This window comes from Lactuca serriola, chromosome 2 (genome assembly GCF_051521515.1).
Source record: "Lactuca serriola cultivar US96UC23 chromosome 2, Lser_US96UC23_V15, whole genome shotgun sequence".
NCBI classification, from domain to species: Eukaryota; Viridiplantae; Streptophyta; class Magnoliopsida; order Asterales; family Asteraceae; genus Lactuca; species Lactuca serriola.
This window is the reverse complement of record NC_136409.1, coordinates 89,267,848-89,291,740: the sequence shown is the minus strand read 5'-3', so window position 1 is coordinate 89,291,740 and position 23,893 is coordinate 89,267,848. Positions and strand designations below refer to the sequence as shown.

The 23,893-nt window shown below is 32.9% G+C and overlaps 3 protein-coding genes across 6 annotated transcripts; all 3 read right to left on the bottom strand.

Moving 5' to 3' along the window:
• Positions 1 to 864: 864 nt before the first annotated feature.
• LOC145086499 (FKBP-like peptidyl-prolyl cis-trans isomerase family protein) lies at positions 865 to 5,461 on the bottom strand. Of its 2 annotated transcripts, none has more exons than XM_079024268.1 (7): positions 5,307 to 5,461; positions 4,544 to 4,842; positions 3,551 to 3,643; positions 3,275 to 3,324; positions 2,695 to 2,743; positions 2,133 to 2,207; positions 865 to 1,185 (listed from the first exon to the last, which is right to left on the bottom strand). In XM_079024268.1, the coding sequence occupies exons 1-7, from the start codon at positions 5,335 to 5,337 to the stop codon at positions 1,063 to 1,065; spliced, it is 720 nt and encodes a 239-aa protein (XP_078880394.1). In that variant the 5' UTR covers positions 5,338 to 5,461; the 3' UTR covers positions 865 to 1,062. The 2 variants fall into 2 exon arrangements, with proteins under 2 accessions (XP_078880394.1, XP_078880396.1); XM_079024270.1 differs by having other exon boundaries at positions 3,551 to 3,634.
• A 1,283-nt stretch (positions 5,462 to 6,744) lies between these two features.
• LOC145086498 (diphthamide synthesis DPH2 family protein) lies at positions 6,745 to 13,143 on the bottom strand. 3 transcript variants are annotated; one of them, XM_079024265.1, is made up of 10 exons: positions 12,987 to 13,143; positions 12,438 to 12,655; positions 11,625 to 11,733; positions 10,729 to 11,026; positions 10,271 to 10,340; positions 10,098 to 10,165; positions 9,806 to 9,921; positions 9,249 to 9,355; positions 8,187 to 8,329; positions 6,745 to 7,308 (listed from the first exon to the last, which is right to left on the bottom strand). In XM_079024265.1, exons 1-10 carry the CDS (start codon positions 13,065 to 13,067, stop codon positions 7,058 to 7,060), a joined length of 1,461 nt encoding a protein of 486 aa, XP_078880391.1. In that variant the 5' UTR covers positions 13,068 to 13,143; the 3' UTR covers positions 6,745 to 7,057. The 3 variants fall into 3 exon arrangements, with proteins under 3 accessions (XP_078880391.1, XP_078880392.1, XP_078880393.1); XM_079024266.1 differs by having other exon boundaries at positions 6,745 to 7,305; XM_079024267.1 differs by lacking the exon at positions 12,987 to 13,143 and having other exon boundaries at positions 12,500 to 12,651.
• Positions 13,144 to 21,747: 8,604 nt separating this feature from the next.
• Positions 21,748 to 22,699, bottom strand: LOC145089372 (uncharacterized). Its single transcript, XM_079027816.1, has 2 exons — positions 22,309 to 22,699; positions 21,748 to 22,157 (listed from the first exon to the last, which is right to left on the bottom strand). The coding sequence occupies exons 1-2, from the start codon at positions 22,697 to 22,699 to the stop codon at positions 21,748 to 21,750; spliced, it is 801 nt and encodes a 266-aa protein (XP_078883942.1).
• Between the last annotated feature and the right edge of the window lie 1,194 nt (positions 22,700 to 23,893).

Below are 23,893 nucleotides of genomic sequence, written 5' to 3'. Positions count from 1 at the left end.
GCATTATATTAAGAGAAATCAAATCGCCTCCTACATTTTATGCCTACAAATATTTACCCACTAAAATTATGACAAATGTCATCATTCGATCATTGAATTTAATTTTATTTGGTGTCCTTAATATATCCTTAATGAGATAATTAAAAAAAATAGTGGAATGATTGACACTTATCATAATTTCAATGAGTAGGAATATTTGCAGGTTTAAAAGTATGAGGTAATTTAATTTCTTTTATATTAAATAACATCATGGGCCCTCACATGAGGATCAATTTAGTCATTTTATCTCTATTTCCTCCCAATGTTTTCTCTTCAATAATGTTTTCAATATCATTTCTTCCCTAGACTTCTCCATTTTTTATTTGCGATCGACCAAAACTGCAACCAAAAAATCGAAGAAATTGTCATTTTTGTTGGTGGGAATTTAAATCATGGCTGAACTTTAAACCTGGTAGACAATTTTGGTCTTGTACGAGTGGACCGAAATGCCGCTTTATCAAGGTGGGTCAACCCACCAATGTTCTTTAAGTCTGTGGACATCGTTTTGAGGGTTGTGGTAAAAAGACAATCTTGAAAGGTCACTCGCAAATGCAAGGATCTACAAGATGTTCAATCTAAGTTGGGTAATTTTTTAAAAAAAATTATCAGTTATTACTTCAAAGTTAAATGATAACAATATTGTTATTTTTAATAATATATAGTTAATCATTTTATTATATTATAGAATTCTGATCGACCGAAAACCTAAGTTTACCCTTAGCACCTTGTTGAATGGATTTTGATTTTTGAAGACACAATAGTGAATCCATGTTTTGTTTGATATTATACCGAGTAAAAATACATACATACAAAACGATAAGTTCATTTTACAAATAAAAAAGATGATTTTGTCCATGATTAGATACATTTTAGCAGTACAACCTTTTACGGGATGATCAAAAGAGAAGGAAGGGTAAATTAGGAAGATTGTATTTGAGTATTTTCCTTTCAGGGTGAGCTCTATAAACAAACATACTATGGACATGACAAAAAGTAGGTAGTAATAGTATATATTTCATATTACTATTCTTCTTCTTCATCGTCGAGACCTGGTATGTATTCCAAACTCACATCGAAAATGACAGGACTATTTGCAGCGACTCTAGGCCGTCCTGGAGCTGAAGTTAGGCCCTTGGGAAATGCCAACTACATCAACACAAAAATCACATAATTATAGAGAAATTAAATATCCTTCTATTTTTTGTTCCTACTTATCATCCTACCCATATAAAATTGTGACATGTGTCATATTTTGGATAAGATTAATAATATTTTAATACACTTGTCATCATTTCAAATGAGTAGAAGGATATATAATTTCTCATAATTATATCATCCTACTTTTATTTATTTATTGATTATCGCATAATACACTCATTTCTTTTTACTACAGCATTGTACTTAAAAAATTTTTATTAAAAAATTTACCTAGTTATAGCATTTTACTTTCAATTTTTTTTCTTATACTTTTCAAAATCTACCATTATGCCAATAAATATTGCATTGTATCAATTGAATAGATTTTTCAAATTATAAGCTTATAATTGGAGGAAATGAGACTGGGATACTATAATAAGCAAATCAACTTTTGGACCAACTGGTTCACTCTTTAATTAAACACAAATGCCCCCTCTCATCGTCACTATGAATGGTTTTTAAAGACCAAAACCTAACACAAATAAAGACCAAAAGTTGACAATAAATAGATTGTTTTATAAAAATTATCAATTAAAGTTTCTAAAAACACGGCATGGATTTTTTTATCACCAAAAGGCTAGTTATGAATACTTGGGCCATGTTAAGGCTGGTCAAGAAGATATTTGAGAAAATCACGACAGACTTGGGTAAATTACGTCAAATCTGTAAAAAGTTAGGACTTATTGGGTAAATCGCATTTATCTATTATGTTGTTTTTTTGCATCAAGTAAAGAAGAAACACTCTAAAAGCTTATTAGATTAAATCTTATCCCCATTAAGTAAAAAAGAAACAAAACCTTATTATGATTAAATAATGTTATCTGTTTTTCACTTTTTTCTAAAAAGAAGAAACCAATTCTTGTTGTCAATTGTAGCATATATATAAACAAACTTACAGATCCTGGAACATATAGTCGACGTTTTCCTCCAACCTTCATGCTTAGAATCCCTTCATCGAGTCCTTTAACAACCTGCATTCAGCGATTTCAGTCACTATCCAATTCCATGGTGCTAACACAAAGGGCTAAAACAGGGCTAGCTTATAATGCTGTTTAGTTTCGGAACATCTTCGACACTTGAGGGACTAAATATGCCAAAAACTAAAAGAATGAAAGATAAAAAAATTTCTTATTACAACATAGTATACTATTCTCAATTGCTCTAAAATCCAAATGTATAAAGCAATTGTACTTTGAAAAATCTACCATGATTACCAATCGCTCTGATTGCAAATAAATTTCAAAGTACAATGCTGTAATCAGAAATAAGTTGAAACTTGAAAGTACAATGTTGCAATAAAGAAAATGAAAGTACAATGTTACAATCAACAGGAAAAATTGGAAAGTTCATTTCTATTTCTTGCATTTAGACATTGATTAAACAGAGTACAATGTTACAAACCAAACGAAACCATTTCAGCTTATGTTAACAAAAAAAGAAAAACCAAATGGAACTTACTTGACCTGAGCCAACACGAAATATGTAAACCTGACGCTTTTCCAGAGAGCTGAAAATTTCCAAGAACCCAACTACTTCAGTAGAAGCCAAAAGAGAAATGACAACTTATAAAAAAAAATAAAAAAAAATATAAAAACACACATCAACATGTGACTTGATATCTGATATCTGATTGCTGATAGAAAGAGAAGGGCACGTTGTATGGAAAGCCAAAGAATAGATTACTGGACAATTGTTGTTGATAACCAAAAATAAGGGAGTGTTTGGTTTGGTTTGGTTCGCGGAATTGGAATTTGAGATTCCATCCCTTGGCTTGTTTTGAAAAGTGAAAAATATACAAAAATACAAAATTCTATCACAGATTTTGAAAACCATTTTCACTCACATGTAGGCAGGCCATAAACCATTTTCTCTTACCAAACAAACTTATAAACTTAAAACTATAAAAATTCCATATGAAAACAATGGAAAACAAAACGAGTAGGTGGTATTGGTAATAGGGTTCTTAATTAATGATACAAGTGTCGATCATTGTACTCACAGATACAAATTTATAACAAGAGTTCAGTCAGCAAATGACCTGTCGAATACTTGTCCAGATGGAACCATTGCTACATAGTTTGCAGCCACCTGAAATCAGCAACAATGATATGATATCAGACACAAGATTTCTAGGGCCATTTTCATTCATGTCTTTTCCACTTTTTTCAGATGGACGAAAAGTTGTAATTTTTGTCTCACATCAGTCCTAGTCCAAACACAGTAAAAGTCCTGTTGTTCTGTTTGTTTGTTATGGCTGGAATAAAGCATAATACTGTTTTAGTTACAATTTTAACTTTAATCACCATGTCCATACCTGATAACCAACAGGGGGGGTAGGGCCAGAACCAACTTTTATATCCTTGTATTGCAAACCAGACACTGTAGTTATCATAGGCACCTTCATAACCTCAAAATATGCATATATAAGTACAACCCATAAAACATATTGATAAGTAGATGAATTGAATGACCTTACATGCTAATACTTGGAATAAACTTGTATAACTTGTTGATTTTGTTTCACTTAGCCGCCTAAACGTGTTCTAAGAGATTTTATCCTCAGCTTCTTAAAATTGGTTTATTTTTTTTCAGGTGGATGAGCAATTGTGCGTAAGATATCAGTTACCATTGTAAAACAAAATTGAATATAACAAAAAAAAAAAACGGAAAACTACAAGCTTGAAATGAAAACTACAATCAAAATTAATACAAACTATTGCAATTTTAAAATTCCAATACCATGTCTAGGCTTTTATATTTTCATTACGCCAGCATCATTAAGTCTAAATGATCTCTTTCCTATATTGCATAAATGCATTCTTAAAATTTTAGTGCACTTTCCATAACGGAAGGGCCTTGGCTTCGGGTAGGATATCTAGAGCATATGCAATCCTCAATATTTTCAAAAAGGGTTTTCTTTTGGCAAAGAGGGCACACATTTTTCAAAAAGAGTTCAATGCACATTTATGCAACAATGGGGTTTTCTATAAGAATTAAGAAATATGCAAGGATGTTTCATTTAAGGACCAAAAGATCAATATAATACCAATAACAATTAAACCGTGGTAACATAATTGAAACACTACTACTTAAATATGTAAAAGACAAAACATTGTGGCATAAATAAGTATTTAACTGGTTCCAGGTCCTAAGGTGGTCACAATGTTGTGTATCGTGGTCTTAAAATGAAGTTTGGACACATTTCTTGCATAATTGGGAAAAAAAACGTGAGGCATAAATGTGTATTCAAAACCCTTTCATAAACTACCTAACCACAAGTAGAGGGATATATGCAATCTCACCATACATTTTCAAGCTCCTTCTCGCAGGTTTCATCACATAGTCTTGGTATCTCTTGTGGTGGCAACCCAGCAGCCTTGGCATTTAAAGACTGAATTAGAAGGCTTGAAGCACTAACAGTAATAGCTAATCCAATTCCAATCACATCCCGCCTTTTAATTAATGCCATGTCATCCTCATACCCATACCCAACACTTTGTGAAGCTTTCGCCCTAAGTCCCAAACTCATATATTTTGCAGGAACTCTTCTTGGTCTGCCTCTGGTTATTTCATAATTATTGGACAATTTCACAGCAAAAGAAGAACCTGCTACGTAGCAAGACTAGTTCATTAACTATGTATTTCATGTCCATACAAGTAAGATACTATTGTCCAAAATGTAATGATTCAAGAGCAAATGAATATGGTTTCTTGTATGATCCATGAATCATCTTTTTGGTTCCTAAATATCAGTTTAAGTTTAACAAGAGGATGCATTTCAACTAAATCCCCCATTGGTCAGTTAATCTTCAGTTTAAGTTTACATATTTCTCCATATCCCTTGCCTTTCCTTCCCCAATGAACACCATCACATCTATTTGTTCATGTGAAATATGCATATAATCTCTAATTTCTATCAAAATTGCAACAATGTGCATTACCGCAATGCTTCCTTCTTTCCATATATTGTTTAACCTAAAATTACTCAATTTCCCATTAAGAATTCGTGAAAACGGAAATGTTAACGGCTCGTTCAGACTAGCGATCGAGAGCAAGGATATATGTATTACCTAGCGGAAGAAGGAGAGAGGCGGACGCCATTCTTGATCCAGATATGAAGTGAGTATTGTTGAGCGAGCTCGATTTGGAAGACTGGATAATGGAATCAGAGGAACGGTCACCTTTCTTCTGATAAAGAAACAAATAGCGGTAGCAAATGGTTTAGGAAATTAGAGGCGTTAGAAAACATCTCAAAATAAAAAAAATGCAAAAATTATATTAGAAGAAAGACAAAACTGCAGAAATAGTCCCTTTAGTTTGTCAATTTCTTTGTATAAAATCTAAAAAAAATTTATTAGCAAAAAATGTTCTAATTTAATGGTTTTGTTATGGTTTTAGTTTATCTCGTATTATTTAACAGTTTAGCTGTTAGCTTTTTGAAAATGATAGTTTTACATTTTTGCAGTTGTATCTTAACAAAATTGCAAAAATGGTACCTATGGTACGTATTTTTTGGGGTTTTAGTCCAAACCTCGACATTTTAGATTGATGGTTCTTTTGAAGTAGTTTCGTTGCGTTTTTTGTCCCTTGGTAAACTGAAATGACTGTAATGTCCTTCTGATATTTTTTTTATACTTTTTTCTATTTTTTTATGTCAACATGGAACAACGCCGTCAATACCAGCTATCAACGGTTCTAAAATAAGAAAAATAAATAAACAAATTCAGTCATTAATGATTGCTTAATCAAAATATAATGACAAATAAATCAAAAGAAAATGTCCAATAACTAAAAATGACCTTAACCCATTATTAAACTATTAAAATTGGCAGCTAGTTGTTGCTGAACGAAGGAGTTACAGAAAAGGCCAAATATGCAACACAAAAGTTTAACAAAATTTGTAAGTTATCATAAGTTTGTGCTTACCTACAAGAAGAGCTTCTAAAATTATTGATGATCAAATTCCAAATGTTTGCATGATGATGGAACCTGGTTTTCAAATGCCTCATGAAGTTCAAACTAATTTTAAAAAGAATCAGAAGCCATGGATGAATATATGAGGACAACAAACTATGGTGATGTGGAATATATTCATGCTCCTATATCAATTGATTATTCCATTAAAGTAAAACCACAAGTTGAAGATTTACATTGATGGAAAAAACGAGAAGATGGGCTATAGTAAAAAGAAACTGAAAACCTGTTCAATTTATATAAGATTTACTCATGCTGAATTGGTACTTTCCCTATTCCAATTACTTTGAGAAAATTTCCATCTCCACAATGTGTCAATTGACCACAGTTAACATAACAGAGTCAGCTCTATTGGTTGACCAAACAACTGCAACCACTGTTGATTTCCTAACAGCAATCAAAATTCAAAAGCTTGTGGTGAATGTCAAAAAGACTTGAAAACGCGTTGGCTTCAATTAAAAATGTCGCTGATTCCACGCACAAATGTCACAACTGTGGAGGCAAAGGCAAATCACATATGGCTAGCGATTCCACTAATAAAAGATTATGATGTTTATTTGTTGAAAAACGAACTCAAAATGTCCAGTCTCCATAATAAGCAAGCAGATGCTTTGGTCAACAAACAACACGAGAAGATGAGAAAGATAATCAAAATGCCCTGAGATGCCTTGAACCTAATCGCTCTCTCTCTCTCTCTCTCTCTCTCTCTCTCTCTCACGTATGGATGGATAATGGATTATCATCTTGTTCACCATTAGGGAAAGAAATAACAAGTATGATGAATGAATATCCAATTTCCTTTATAAGAAACAGAATTACAAGTTTACAACATAAAGGCGATTTGGATCTAGGTGGTGCTTTTGCTTGTTTCATTGTCATAGCCTGACGCCTTACCTGTTCTTCCAATTATGAATGGCTCTGGCCCATTACTATTACTATTCATGTCAAGACCTTGAAAAGACCGAGAAGCAAAAAACTCTAACCCTGATCTTGCACTTCCCTTAACCATCATCTTATCATCCTTACCATGCTCCTGCAGTGCACTTTCTGAATTCACTAAAGAAACAACTCCATCTTCATCTCCACCATTCATATCTGCTTTAAAATATAAATAATACAAGGGTTAAATTAAATTAAATTAAATGCAACAAGTAGCAATGTACTTTGCACAACTATAGCGAAATCAAGTTTTAGTGTTATAATCGGATAGACCTTGTAAACAAAAATAAAACAACTACAATGCTATAAGTGATAGACTTTTATTTATGCCTGCATATGAGAAAAATTGAAGGAATTGATACAAAAATAAATGGAGATAGGTTTATGTTGTTATTTCTTGCATTGCATCTAGTCTTATTTATGCAAAAAGTCAGATATATTTTTGTCTTTAAAACAATAATATAATTTCTATTACAGTTACAGATGCCCAAAAATACCAATGAAAGAGAATCCTTTATTTATCTGGACATAAACTTTACATCTTCTCCACAACCCAACCCAACCCAACCCGACAACAAAAGAACATTTAACAGGATAGCACTTGTACTTTTACAATTTGATGGATTTAGTCGCTCAGTTATAATCTATATAGTATTGTATTTTTTTCAACCATCTAAGTAAAAGATCTTTCCAGTTTACCTGATATTAGGGTAAAATACGGAAAGCACAACCCACTAGCACCATCTTATCAATTTTTATTTCATAAAAATAAAAAATAAAAAATGGTGAAAGTACAATGTGCTTTTATCTGGCATTTTGCCCCTTCTTAAAACCAGGTAACTGATTTTAAAAACAGTAAAGAAAAAGTATAATGGTTTAATATAGAAAATAATTAATCAGACATGACACTTAGTTTCTACTTTCTAGGATTATTTTGTACAGACAGTAGTAGTGTAGCATTTTCGGGTGGGATAAAAAGTTGGAATTTCTTGTATCTAAGTCACAAGTAAGATGTGGCCTAAAAGAAATAGAAATACCTTGTTGGAAATCAGGATCTTCTATGTAAGCACCTTTAAGGAACGAAAAGCGTGCTTCTTTTCTTGGCATGGGCATCATGTCCATACCGACCACAGCCAACTCCTGAAATTCCATTATGTATTTTCCAGTCCACTCACTTCCCCTGAAACATGCATGTAAACATGTTATGTTAATACTTAATACTAACAAACATCGCAACCTACTTTACTCTTGCTACCAATAATATTACTCTATTTTTACACGCAACCTACTTTTTTTTTCTCATAATAGCATTTTATTTAGCAATAATTGTAATGTCCTTATATTTTTTTACCTATAATAGCAATCTCCTTATATTCTTTTTTTTTAGTAAATTACACAAATGGTCCCTATGGTTTAGGGTAATTTGCGCGTTTGGTCCCTAACTTATTTTTTTAACTCGGAAGGTCCCTACTGTTTGTTTTTTGTTACGCGCTCGGTCCTGTCTTACGTAAAAAAGACTATTTTGCCATTTATTTAAATAAACACACCCTAACCCCACCCCCCTCACATTTCCTTACCTGCCCTCACCATTTTTCCCTATTTAAATAATAGTCTTTTTAGGTAAGACGGACCAAACGCATAACAAAAACAAAAAGTAGGGACCAAGCGCATAACAAAAACAAATAGTAGGGACCATCCGAGTTTAAAAAATAAGTTAGGGACCAAACGCGCAAATTACCCCAAACCATAGGGACCATTCGTGTACTTTACTCTTTTTTTTACTAATAATAGTAATAGCAATGTTCTTTATCTTGAAACCAATATAGGCAAATTTGTTACACATTGCTGTTATGAGGAAGAAATTGTACATATGCTGCTGCCTATTATGTGTAAGTAAATTGCTATCATGGGTAACATAAAGCAGGCTTTATCAGTGAAATTTTTTTAAGTACGCAGCTTTTGTGGGTATATAAAAGTAGCTAGGTACATTTCTATTGGTAGGAAGAATATAGTATGTTGCTATTTTGCTGCAATTTTCCATAATACTAAAAGTTGAAAGTGATAAACAGAGGAGGATGGTATAAGTCCTATTTCGGTACCTGTTGAAAGCGAGAATAGCTTCAAAAGGAGTAATAACAGGAGCCAAGAAATCTTTACTATCCAAAAGAGCAGTTTGTGCACAAGAGATATAGATGAAGACATTACACTGCAAAATTGGAATTTAAAGGAATTGGTATCTGCAAGAATTGGAATGTAAATAGTGGCAAATATACCAACTGGCCTTTTCAGATTTCTTCTTCACGAAACTTTTTTTAAATACTTACTTGCAAAAATATCTAAACCACTTGTCTTCATGAAACTTATTTTAGGTAATAATTCATATTAGTACACATAAAAACAAATTACAAAACAGATATTAAACAATGAATAAGAAAAAGAGAAAACCAACATACTACGATGTTATTAATAGGGTTCAGAAATGGTATTCCAATTTTGTACTCATATGCAACCAATTCCGACCGATTAGCTAACCAAAAATTTCCTTAGTAATTTTCATAATCCATGATGACAATCATTGCAAGAAATGGAAATAAAGTTAACAGAACCACACAACAAAATAATTGATAATAATTTACAAGAAGATTGTAAAGTTTACCTCTGGAAAGTTGGCAAGTTTTGAAGGATTTGGTCTTCCCATGACAAGCGTGTAGGCCTTCTTCCCAGCTCTTGTAATCATCTCTTTTATTTGATGGATCATACTTAGATATCCAGCTGCATATACAACAAATCAATCAAAATAACATCTTTATTATTATTATTATTATTATTATTATTATTATTATTATTATTATTATTATTATTATTATTATTATTATGTTATTCAAGTAACAGATACAACAAATACAACAACAGATAAGCTCATATATAACATAATATAACAAACATACCAACACCAAGTGTTCCCACCAATATTCCTACAATTTCAGCATCTTTTGCTTTCTCAACCAGGTAATATCTGCATAAACATTATAAAGATGAGAGACTGTTCGAGTAGTAGTAAGATTAACATGCATGTTTTTTCAATTTTTGTACAGACAGTTAGTTAAGCGACAAAAAGTACCTACGCTTGAGAATTCTTCGTTGTTGAGACGTATCTGTTAACATTTCATTTTCTGTTGCATCGTATCTAACTGAAAAGTTACCCAAAAATAAATAAATAAATAAATAAAGAGATAAAAAAATGACTAATTATCAGAAGAAAATATAATCACAATCAGATAACTAGTTGCTTAAAGGTATAAGAGATTCCAATCCCTGTACCAACTTTATAGTTGGTACACAAAATTGAAATCGGTCTCAAGGGAAAAAGTGATGTATAGGTAAAGTGGCTGAATGAGTAATGATGTGTGTTTCTTTTCTAGACTGAATAAACCAGCCTTACATTCGAAAAAAGCAAAAGTTTAAACAGTATTAATCAACAGAGGAAAAAAGAAGAAAGGTAGATTAAGTAAAAAAGAGGCAAGCATGTATAGCTGTACAGATAGAAGAAAGGTAATTAAGTGAAAAGTATTTGAGTACCTATTTCACAAGCGTTGAAGGTAAGTACAAGATTCGCAAAAGCTGAATTATCAGGCCCGATAAAACACAATGAGTAGTCATCCATAGTGTGACCCTCATTTAAACTCCAAAACAATCCCCCGATCCTATAAGTTGTTGTTGCTGCGTCTCCATTCATTTCAGAACCTTTTGTTGGACTTGGACTTGGAATCATAGCTTGACTCATAACATCCGCAAAATGCAGTTTACATCTTGCTGATGCTGATGCTTCTATTATGATATCTTTTAATGCATGCTCATATTCCAATCCAAAAAGGACCTTCATTTACTCACCAACAAAACTATATTAATAAATGTTTACGGAACCAAAAATTTTTAAGGAATGTGATCCCTTAATTCTCAAGGACATAACGGAGCAATATAACCCACTTTTATTAATGAACACAAATCTTCCACCAAATTTATTTTCCAAAACAAACTAGAAAATATATCTTATTTGGGGTTTAATAAATAAAAAGTTTATTCATTATAGCTAAAGAATGTGTAAAACTGTAATATTGCAATTTATACATGCTAACCAAACATCATCATATAATGGAATGTGATCACTTATTCCATTACTTGGCATTCTATTCCATCAAACCAAACAGACCCTTCAGAGTTACAAACTGTACAAGTTGGGAACTATAAAATCCCAAGGAAAAGATGGTATGTGCATCTATTAGTTCGGCATCATGACTTGAATGATTATTGATCCCAATCAAAAGAAACAAAATTGTATTAAATTGTTTTGGAAGTGATTAGTACCTATATCTCAAAACCAAATTCAAAATTTAAAAAAAAAAAAAAAAAAAAAAAAAAAAAAAAAAAATCTACTTCCCACCACAAGTTCAAAAAAGTAAAGTTACTCAACTTACCATTACAGGCTTCGTAGTAGACAATGCATAACCGCACAGATGTTTAGCACAGTTTGATGCATTTATTGGAGCTTTCCCGAAAACGAAGAATGCCGGAAGTTTAGTTGTCCTAATATGAAGAGCAACACACAATGAAACTCAGCAGCTTAATAGCACTTATTCCAAAAAGAATTAGATATCTTTTTTTTCCCCATAAAGACTTGTATGGGGAAAGTGGCTACATGGATAATGATGTTTGATTGTATGGATAAAGTGTTGTATACAAAAAAGTTTTTTTCTTTTCTAGACTGGAATAAACTGTTTGAACATGACTAAATGACCATTTTACCCTTCCATTCCAACAGCAAAATGGAACAATATTCATCAATGTAACATGAGATGGGTTTAGAGGGAAAAAAGAAGGGAAATTAGGTAAAGGATTGATGTCTTCATACAATAAGCCAGGTTTTTTAGCTTACTAAATTAAGTGCTTAACCAACCCATTAAGCACATTCCCTGTGTATCTCAACAACTTCTATTTCATTTTGCCCCATTAAGAGTTGTCCAGATAAACTGTTATCTGAATAAATGATGTTTGGAAAAGGACAACCCACTTGGGGAAAAGGGAAGGCAAGAACAAATGAGGGCAAATTTGTGAAAATTACAACTTAATAGCAACACCTCTCTATTAAGTCAATTTTTCTGCATTAAGTCTAAAAGAAACACTCACTCATGAGTCATGACTCATGTATAGCTTACTTAGCTTACTGGTTTGAGTCCATTAAGTCAAAAAGAAACAGCACCTAAAAAAGACTATAAATGTAATGTACTCACGGGCTTAGACAGGTATGTCCATAATGAATGACACAGTCGGCATTAATGTGAGATGCACCAACCTCATCAACACAGCAGCTACCATAAGTAGTATCAGCCATTACATACAACCCAATATCCTTCACTTCATTATCGTCTCCTTTGCAACATAACCCAAAAAGCGCATTACGTAGAGCGCCCACAACTCGAGTGGAGTCCTTTAGCAGTTCATCGGGGAACTACACGTTAAAGAAATTGAGTCAGTCTCGAAATTATTAACAGATCAACGTGAAACTGTTCTAACTTTCTTTTCACATGGCAACACTGATTCAACTCAATTCGGAGTTTTGAACTACCAGTTGTTAATTTAAAAATATAAAACAATAAGTTTAGGCCTAATTCCGTAAAAAGTTATAAACCAACAAACAAACTCTATAGCAGAGAAGCTAGGGAATCAGCAAAATTCGGCGTTTAATCTGGTTGAAGCGAAGTCCTTTTGCTTCATGTACTAGGGTTTTGCGTGAATATTTAGAAAATGAAAATTGAACAGAGCACCCATACATGGAGTACCTGTAAAGCTACCCTTTTGAACTTATTGCTGCGAATGAAGGTGGCAACGCGCGAAACCTCGTATTTCGATTCGAAATCCATAGGAGAAGAAGAAAGAACAACGTCAAGATGGTGAAAAGCGAAAACCTTGGAGTTTTAGGCTCAAGTATATAGTTATATATAGTCTATACGATGTGAACAAACAGGCTATTCATAGATCTTGTGCTTAATTTACGATCTACAAGATTGGGCCAAAGACCGGTACTTTTTGTAACTTCAAACTAAGCACAAGGCCCGTTTCCCCGTTTCCAAATAAGGTCCTATTCTAATAAAAAAATATTTTTATTCTTTTTTTGAGATGTGTCATTTTATTAAACCTTTTAATTAATGCATGTTTTATTCTTCTTTTGTCATGTGTCACCATATTATGTCTACTAATTAATACTTGTCACATGTCAACCTATTGATTATTATTTTAAATTTTAAATTTTCCACTATATCTACATTAAATTAATAGTATTAAAATAAAATTAATACAAATTATAAAGTGATATAATTTCACATATTTATTTAAAATCAATAATTATAGCTTTATATAACTAAAAACTCTCCTAATTAATAATTTATTTAAAATAATTGATTAATAACTTTGAATTTTCACTAAAAAAGCTTAATTAATTTTGTAACCGTGGTTCCCACGGGTTATAAACTAGTTCTTAATAAAAACCTCTCTTACATGTCACATGTCTATCTTTTAAAGCAACTTCTGCCACATGTCATGATTAAAGAGCTCTTCAATGTCTTTTTCCCGCCCATCCCTTTTATGTGAAAATTTTAAAATCAAATTTTAAAGAATTACAAAATTCAAGCAAGTAATTTGTAAACTAAATCCTCAAATCTTAGGCCAATTTGAAAAGAAAGTTCTACACACAAAGAACGACAACAATGAAGGTAATCTCAGGAAATCAGCTCCCAAATCCTTCTCTCTCCTTTGAAACCTTAAATTATTGCTTCCTAATCTTCAAGTCTCATTCTCTCCAAGAAAATTTGAAACTTTTGAACTAAAAACAAAAAAAGGTAGACGATTTATATATGATGATTTGCAATAAGGAAGAGGCAAGTGGAAGGAGAACAATTTGCAATAAGGAAGAGGCAAGTGGAAGGAGAACAGACTATTACAAGACCCTTCTTACACATTTGCTCTTCTTCTCCAAGGTTGCAGACACCGTTCGATTCTTCGAGCACATCGTCTTAATCCTTTGATTCATCGATCGATTGTAGAACATTCTTCCACGAAAATCGACGATTCCTCAACTTCTTCAAATATTCAAGTAAGATTTTTCTTTTTCTCGAGATCTGATATCAATTTTGAGTTTTGTTTGATGTCGATTTTAGGTTTTGTTAACGAAGGAACAAAACACCTTTATTTGCTATGATTTTATGACTTCAGTCTTGATTTTCATTTATTGCGCCTTTGATTTTAGGAGCCAATAGGGTTTTGTTCAATCTTTGCTCTGATTTCCGATTTTAGGTTTTTTATTTGATGATTTTGAAACTATGTTAAAATTATACCTCTATGATTGTTGCTCAACGTGGATTCATACATGTGCTGGGGATTCAACTTCCAAGAATTTGCAAATGGAAGCCACTGGAGAAGCTAATATCGATAGCTTGTTGGATAAAATTAAACCACCGCTACTCGAAGATGCGGGTCTTGAGGATTGTGCACTGCCTCTGGACTCCATACAAGAATTCTTCCTGAAGGCGGCCACCATTGTCCGCTCACATATTTTCCACAATTTCGATGATGAATCAGAAGGAGATTGCATCAATGATCCATGGCCTGGAAACGAATCTGGAGGTGATAGACTCATTGGAATCACAACCGAGGCTGATCCTTCTGGTGCTTGTGCTCCAAAGAAAGGCGGTGAGTTGTCGGAGATGATAGGAGATGATGTTGTTACCTTCAGTAGGGAGGGTATGCCAGATAAGGTGGTGGAATCGGAGGTGCCTGAGGAGGCAGAAAAGTCATGTGTTGACGGACTACAAGGATTAAAAATTGGAGACAAAAAGGTTAACGGAGAAATTGAAGGTAAGAAATCTGAAAGTGGTAAGAAATTAAACGAGGATGATGAAGAAGACGATGAGAGAATCCCGGTTTTGGCTGAAGTTTGTATATGATTAGACTGTTTGACCTTATGCTTGTAGTAGCACTATAGCAGTAGTTATGTAGTATCTATTATATGTTTTTTACAATGAATCCTTCAAATTATGGTTCAAATTATATGATAGACTATGGTAAATGTTTTAGTTGTTTTTAAGATTTACTTTGTGTTTACTTGATAGTTGATTGTGATACTTCTTAGGTACTAATATGCTTGAATCAACCAAATGGCGGATGTTCATGTTTGGAAATATGTGGTCAGGATTGTTGTCTTTGTCTTCTTGGTTGTATGTTATGCATCATTATTTTTTGGTAAATACTTAACATGATTATATTTTTTTGCTTTATGGAATAAGTTGGATTTAATATTTTGTTTGTTATCTCCATGCATATATTATGTGCATCCTTCTCAATAGCATTTGCACTTACAGATCAAACCAATATATTTTACTTTGTAATTTACACTTCAGTCCCTACAACTTCATTGGTATCCTAGACAAGGTCCCAAGTCCAATATGGAAGCTGCGGTAACAAACATATATATTCTTTAATCGTAGAATTTGCATTGTACTTTTGTTTATTGGTTTATTAAACTTATGATGGTTTTTTATTTAAAAAGGAGATCCATGAGGTGTGGATGAGGTTATTTCTTCATAAATTAATAAACAAAGATACTATTGTTTCCATTTGGAATCTGTGATTAAGTCTAATGGGTATTCAATCTATCATCAGTAAAATAATTATTGAACTTGAAACAACATTGAATTGTCTTGGGAAACCCATGGCTACAAATTCTAGAGTAAGTGTGATCAATATTTTCAAGGTTAGTCTGTTTGGTGTAAAGTGGTAACTCGATGGATCTTTTGCAGGGTAAATTATAGTATTGTAATTTAGTGTTTTTTTAGTATTACCGGGAGTCTTCGTATTTTGATAAAATTACCCAGTTATAGCAATGAAAATTACTATATTTTGATGGTGTTGCTATACTTGTGTTTTGTGACTTCAATTTGTTGATTAACCTCAGCAGCCCAGGTATGAAAGCTTTTGAACGTGCACACATTGGACCATCAAACCACCCAATAAACCGACATTTGGATCCCTTCAAAATTGAAGAAACAAAAGAAGATTGTAACACGTAATGGGAAATTTATGCGGAAATCAAAAAAAGAACCTTTGCGTACCTCAGTAGGGCATCCCCAGAAGCGTCTACCTGGATTTTTGTCAGTCCATGCGGTGCGAACTATGGTCATTTTACCACAAAAAACAAAGCACCATTTTTTATTTCGATTTCTTGAACGAATCAAAGACGATCGCTTTGTTGAAGAAGACGTAGTTGAGAACGACGACAAAGAGGGATTGGGATTCGTTCTTATAGCTCTCTTTTATTAATATAATATAAGGGGCATAAATAGGGAGCAACCAAAATACCCCTAATTTGACTAGTCAAACATAACTTAGCAGAGGGAAACAGACGAAAGTTAACCCTTTAGACCAAAGACGCAATAAAATGAAAACTTTGGACTTGTGGCGCTAGCCCAAAATTTTTTGGACCAAAGTGGCAATTTTGAGCAAACCACAAGGACCATTTGTGCAGTTTTGTCTTTTGAAAATCAAAGAGATGATTCTAAAATGCAAAAATTTTATGGCTTAATTTCAAGCTTCATCAAATAAAAATGTCGCAAACATTAATTAAGTCATTGAAGGATTTTATACATCTCTTCAAAATGACAAGGAAGCTCTTTCTGGTATTCGTTTTGGAATTCGGAAAGATAATGTTGATCATCACACATCAATTACAAATTCAATTTTAAGGTTGCAAAATGATCTTGATCATGAAAATGGGATCATGGATGCTCTTTCTGAAGTAACTTAGAAAACAAAAGTTCAAAAGGAACAACTGAAGCATGCAATGATGGAGCTTCACAAAATAAATAAAGAATTGCTCTTGTTTGATGGTCTGAACTTTGAAATCAATCAGCGTCTAGTAAAAAATGTTGAGAGCAAGGATGCTCCTTATGTGGACTTCACAAATGACTTATGAGAAAATGAAGATGGTACTTGAAAAGCTAAATGAAGTTTTTTAATGTTACGTGTAGCTTTGCTACTGTGCAACAAGGGGCGATGAGGAAGAAGAGGAACAAGAACAAGAAGCTACTAAAAATGAAGTTCCTATCAATAATCAAATTCTAGAAGTTAATTTGAGAAACCCTTATGAAACAGGAAAAATGGCTAAGTCTGATGCTGCAAAAGTAGCTCTTGAAAAGCAAACTTTGAAGAAGAAATGGAAAATCTCAGAGAAGTGAAAACTAGTCGGAAGGGTAATGTATCTTCCAGATCAGGCAAAGGAAAACTGAATATCATTTTGGAACATTAAGATGAGTTGAATCCGAAATTGTTTGAATCTGAATTGGAAGAAAGAAAGAAGTGTGATAAAAAGCTTGTTGATGTGCATTCATTAAAGGCTAAGATTAAAGTATAAAAAGATGTAGAAAAGAATGCAAAGGAAACAATTGGCGCAAAGAAGGGTATGTTCCCTGGATGGATTGTAGATCGGATTCAAAAAGAAGCCATTGATAATTCGAATCTATATTGGTTAGAGCCTCAGACTTCTTCTTAAGTTACGAATGAGATGGACTATCAGTTTGATGCTCCGATGACTGCTAGGGCTTTCGTATTTCATTGTTTTGAATCAATTCAAAAAGCTCATCTATTAAACAAAGGGATTAACAAGAAGTTGTTTACTTTTTATGTGAAAAATTCAAAGCCACAGTTTGAATCTTGGAGGTTGGAGAGAATTGTTAGGTTAAAAGTTAGAAAACCAATGACTGTTGATGGTTATCTAATTACTGGTTTAAAATAGTATAGAGGTCGCAGTCAGACTATACATGGACTTTCATTTTCAGATATTCTATTCTTAAATCCTTCTGATTGGATATCATAGTTGAAAACTCTCCCCCTCGATTTGATTTTCAACATCAAAAATGGATCCATGAACAATCTTTAATAATTCATCTCCATAATTGTCAATATCCCTAGCTTCATAACCAACAACACGATTCGATTCATCAAAGAAATAATAGAAGTCGTCATCAAATGTCATAATGGGAGAAGTTTTAAGACATCATAAAGGAAAACTTTCTTCACATTGAGATGCTTCATGTTGAAAGGATTTGATGAACTTGTCATCAAATGTGATGTAATAACTTTCTTCAATCTTTTTGGACTTCTTGTTGAGAACACGATATGCCTTTGAGGTAAGAGAGTACCGAAGAAAAATTGCTTCATCGACCATAAAATCAAATTTGTTATGATGCTCTTTTGAATGGTATATAAAGCACCTGGAACAAAACACATGGAAAAATTTCACATTAGGCTTGAAATTGTTCAACATCTCATAAGGAGTTATTAAAAATCATTTATTAATGTAAGATCTATTTTGAGTAAAGCATGTTGTTCTACTTGCCTTAACCTGAAAACAGAGATGTAAGTTTGTGAAAGAAAGTGTCGTTCTTGTAGCTTCACAAAGAGATCTATTTTGTCTTTCAACCATACCATTTTGTTGGGGTGTGTAAGGAGATTAGAAGTTATGGCTGATTCATTTATTTGTCAAAAATTCCTCAAATGCTTGATTCTTGAAATTAGACTCGTTATCACTGTGAATTTTTCTCACTGGCATTCGTAGTTGCAACTCAACTTGTTTCAGAAAGTCAATCATCTTTTGTGTGGTTTTAGATTTCTGCTTAAGAAAGAAAACTCATGTAAATCGTGAAAAATCGTCAACAATAACAAGTATATACTTACTACTACCAGTGTTCTCAATTGAAGATGGACCACACAAATCGATGTGAAGTAATTCAAGTGGTTCAACTATTTTGGTATTCATGTTAGATGAATGACTTTTACGACTTTGCTTTCCAAGATCGCATGCAACACATAAATGATCTTTTTCATATTTGAGCGATGTAATTCCTCGCACTAGATCACCCAAAACAAGTTTGTTGATATCTTTGAAATTAAGATGCGAGAGTCTTCTGTGTCACAAATAATTGTCATCTGGATTCGCTTTTGCAAATAAACAGATAGATGGTTTCCCTTCAATAGGCTTCATATTTCAATGGAGGCATCTCTCCTTTCCTTTTAGACTTTAAAAGAACATTATTTTATTCCTTATGTTCAATCACTAATCTTTCATCATATAATAATACTTTCAATCATATACGTACAACCAATTGAAAAACATTTATTAAATTGTGTTGTAAACCTTCAACCATGGCCGACTCAATAGGTTTGGAGGCTCTAAGTGAACCAAAAATTTGGGGCCCTTTGACATTTACTATACTTAATGTTATAAACCCTCCTCTTAACCATTCATGCCATTTGGATAAAGCAAAAAACAATTAAAATATAAATTACATAACTTAATAATAAAATAGTGTGTTTTAATCAAAGACATTATATAAGATGTCAAACAAGAATCTCATTCAAAACAAAATCAAATTATGAGGCCAAACCACAGAATTCTGTCCAACTACCACATGGCAGCCTAGTTTTTGATTTAATCTCAGCCCAAGTGGAAGTTATTCAGCAGCCCAATATCTTTTATATTTTGAGAGACCATTTTTCATTTGTTATCTTATTTAAGCTATGCAAAGTGTCCAATTTGACAGCCCAAAATTATTTTAAATCTTTGAGCCTATCACGTGAGGATGAAGTTAACAAAAATTGCACCAAAACAACTAAACAAGAGGAATGGGATGACTTATAAAAAGGTCGCACACATTTTTTGGGGAGGATCCACACGAGAAAAAAAAACAGAATGAAGCAAGAACGAGAACGGCGAACTTAAAGATTTATTTAGCATCAAGACAATCTTAAATTCTTGTAGTAATTTTTATATTTCGTTGTTTGAATTGTAGTTTCCGGAGTTTAGCAGTGGGACAAAGCTTATGCAAACATTACCGTTTCAAATTCAATGACAGCAGAATAGTAGATTTTGATTTTTGAGAAATGGAGAAACCGAGAACAACAACGATTCATTCGACAATCTTTTAGTGTGGAACGGTGGAAGAATCGATTGGAGAAGAATGCCTAGAATCGAGTCTGAGAATGGAGAAAACACGAAAGTTTAATCGTCTTGAGTCTTAGACGTCGTCGCAGGCATGATTGTAGTTGAAAGAATCGAAGGCGTGATTTTTTTGTGGAATTGGGGTAGGGCATGGAGCGAGAATAGATGGAGTCTAGAAGCGGACTTGAAATTAAATGGGCCCCCTTACAATTGGGGCCCCTAAGCCTTACCATTAGTCACTAAAGCATAAGGTTTGTCGTACCTTCAACATAAACGATATTACGAATTGTTATTTCTCCATTTGTTATAATGTCATATCTTTTATTTCTCGTGTGACATTGTTTACATGGGAGCAAGTTTACATAACATGTATTTACATTGTAACTAAAAATTACGGATATTTTGTATTTACATGCATCCATTGAGGCATTGGTGGATCCAAGATCAAAGTAAAGGGGTATCCCTAACAAAAAAAAATCGTGAAATATAGAAAAAGAACAAAATTTTCTAGAAAAAAATTACACTATTAAATTTTTTTTTTGATGGGTATCCCGAGTTATATAGTAAACTAGGTTAAAACTCGTGGAACCCACGGGTGTTGATTTTTAATTGAATTTAAAAATGAATTATTTAATAAAATAATAGTTCATTAATTTTGACAACTTATGATTTGTAATATTGCATTTTTCAATAAATTTTTTATCTGTAAGTATTTAATTACAAACTAAATGGTAAGTATTTAATTAGAAATGATGATTTTTGAAAACCCTTATTTTTTGTGGATGATTCTTGTTGGACATACGCAAATGATGCATTACCAACGTGTGTAATGAAATTAACATAAAATACAACAACACGTAATTATAAATAAATAAAGTAATATGATGGATTAAGTGTGATTTGCTAAAAATGAATAAAATATGCTACACAAAAGTTGGCTACAAATTTCAAAAAGCTTCCTTATAAACAACATTGGAAGTTTTATTTGTGAGTTTGTCATCGTTATCTAAAATTAATAATTTTAATCCCTCTTTGCTTTGAACTATAGATAAGGCAACATACAATTGTCCATGTGAAAAAACTAGATATTTCAGAAACAAACCAACCTTTGATAACGATTGTCCTTGACATATATTAATAGTCATTGCAAAACATACGGCCAAAGGAAACTGTCTTCTTGTGAATTTGAAGGGAATCTTTTTTTCTGATGGAGTTAAAGACATTCTTGGAATAAAAGTCCGGTTTCCAATATTAGTTCAAGTTATTATACGTGCCTCAATAACACGTTTCCCCAATGATAACACCTGTAGTCTTGTGCCATTACATAAGCCATTTTTCTGATCAATATTTTTCAGTAACATTACTGGAACACCAATTTTTAAAACTAACTTATGATTTGGTAAACCGGATACTTTAAGACCATTTAATACATCAGGAGAGTATAAATTTGCATCAAATTGATCATGGACAAATTCGGATTCACATATGCTGTCTAAACTTAAATATTCAACTTCATCTCCTGGAAACTTCTTAAGCAAACGGTCGTTTATTTCCTAGACAACTTCATTTTTTGGAGCAAGTATCGCTCTTTCTTGGAAATAATTTATATCGCTATAGTTCTCTAAAATTGAAGGATATACAAACTCAATTAAAGAACCTATAGGATCAAGTGAATCATTAATGAGAATATCATACGGAATATTGATAATTGTTTCACCGTCGTTCGGACCACCAAGTTTGCCTTCTCTTATATCCAAAAGCCAATTTGCAAAATCTCTTATTTTTACTATATCAGATTGATTCCTTCCAACAGTTAGCCTCATGTTTTTTGTTAATCTATGGACTTTGCAATGTTGCCATAAATACGAAGAACTCAAAGAAGCATTTACAATGTTCTGTCTACTGCCACTCGGAACAACAGGTAGAATCTGTCTAAAATCTCTTCCAAAGACAATAACTTTCCCTCAAAATGGAATATTTGAGATGGTTGAATTTCTGCACCTTAACAAATTTTTCAAAAGTTCGATCTAAAGCTTCAAATGCATGCTTATGGACCATAGGTGCTTCATCCCAAATTATTAAAGAGGTTTTTCTTATTAAGTTAGCCAACTCACCGTCTGGATTTATTTTACAAAAAGAATCCTTTGTAAGTTCAAACGGAACTATAAATCGAGAGTGTGCTGTTCTACCACCGAGTAATAATAAGGAAGCAATACCGCTTGAAGCAACATTTAAGACAATATTACCTTTAGATCTAATTGCTGCAGATATTGTTTTCCATAAAAAAGTTTTACCCGTTGCACCATAACCGTAAACAAAGAAGACACCTCCTTTATTTTCTTGAATAGCACTCATGATGTTTAGCAAAATGTTACGTTGCTCATTTGTTAATGAAAGAAACATACGATCATAGTCATTCTTTATAACGGGAATGTCGTAATCTAGCTCCTCGGTGATAAGTCGATTGTTTGAAGAAGAAACGGATTCAACATCTGGGTATGGCATGTTTTTGAAGTTTTTGAGAGTAGAGTTGTTTCAAAGTAAAATTTGTTCTATTTCGAACAAAGTTAAGTTTTTAAGTTCATCTACTCCGAGTGACAATTCTGCACAAAAATATTAAATAATTAATAAAATATGTGTTCGATATTTAATAATTTTATTACTAAATATTTAATGGGTGTTGAATAATAAAAAGAAATTAATTTAAATAAAAAATAAGAAAAAAGTGTAATACCTGTAGACTTAAATCTTTGTCGTTGGTTATATAGAATTCCATCTGCCAGATATTCTCATGTATTTTCCCAAACGACCTCTGGTTTAGACATACTATTACACATCAACAATGTAGCAAATAAGAAGCGTAGATAAAAACCAGATCCAGAATGACTTGCTTCTTCAATTGCCTCAATGTATTCCTTGTCATCATCTAATAGTCTGAGTGCATAACAAGCATCTCTAAAAGAAGAATGTGTTTCACCATTTACCATGCAAATTTCATCAAATGATGTTGGACCTTTTACTTTATTTAAAAGAATCCTTAAGAAATATGCTTCACCTAGTTTAGGTGAAACCGAATGAATTCTACCGATGGTGTAACAACGAAAATTTTAAAACAAAATTTTCATTTCTAAAAATGTATTTTCATCCAAAACAAGGCATAAATATCCAACGTGTCATGTCATAATACAATCATATAAATCCCAAGATCATAAATCATCCATCAGTGTGTATAGATCACGCCGGCGCCTTCCCACGGTCCTTGCTAGTACCTGAAACACATACACATCAGCTGTAAGCATAAATGCTTAATGAGTTCCCCAAAATACAACTTACGCATATACGCCTTTCCAGGCCCTGACCTTCCGGTCCATGTGTCTCAGGGGACTTCCGTCCCTGCTGGGTAAACCTTCCGGTCCTACCCACGCCAACCTTACGGTCCACATTACAACGCCTTCCGACCCATAACATAATGCCTTCTGGCCCATATCAATCATATCATACATAGCACATATAACAATTAACTTATCACATATAGCACATATGTCTCATACCAAATCCGACCTTCCGGTCACACAGTCAAAACCCTTCCGGGTATAGTATAGTAAGAAGACTCACCTCGTGAATATCGATAGCTAGCAAATCCCGAAATCACACGTGCTCGATCCTCCGAGCTACAATATCCCTATATCATCATACGTC

Coding starts and splice junctions, on each gene's coding strand:
- LOC145086499 (XM_079024268.1), bottom strand. CDS start 5,337: ATGGCGTCCGCCTCTCTCCTTCTTCCGCTAG. Junction 4,843..5,306: donor CTCTCTCCTTCTTCCGCTAG/GTAATACATATA, acceptor GCTACGTAGCAG/GTTCTTCTTTTGCTGTGAAA. Junction 3,644..4,543: donor GCGAGAAGGAGCTTGAAAAT/GTATGGTGAGAT, acceptor GCATATTTTGAG/GTTATGAAGGTGCCTATGAT.
- LOC145086498 (XM_079024265.1), bottom strand. CDS start 13,067: ATGGATTTCGAATCGAAATACGAGGTTTCGCGCGTTGCCACCTTCATT. Junction 11,734..12,437: donor GGACATACCTGTCTAAGCCC/GTGAGTACATTA, acceptor TCTTCATATTAG/GACAACTAAACTTCCGGCAT. Junction 10,341..10,728: donor CTTCAACGCTTGTGAAATAG/GTACTCAAATAC, acceptor GTAACTTTTCAG/TTAGATACGATGCAACAGAA.
- LOC145089372 (XM_079027816.1), bottom strand. CDS start 22,699: ATGCCATACCCAGATGTTGAATCCGTTTCTTCTTCAAACAATCGACTT. Junction 22,158..22,308: donor TTGTAAAATAAATCCAGACG/GTGAGTTGGCTA, acceptor TTCCATTTTGAG/GGAAAGTTATTGTCTTTGGA.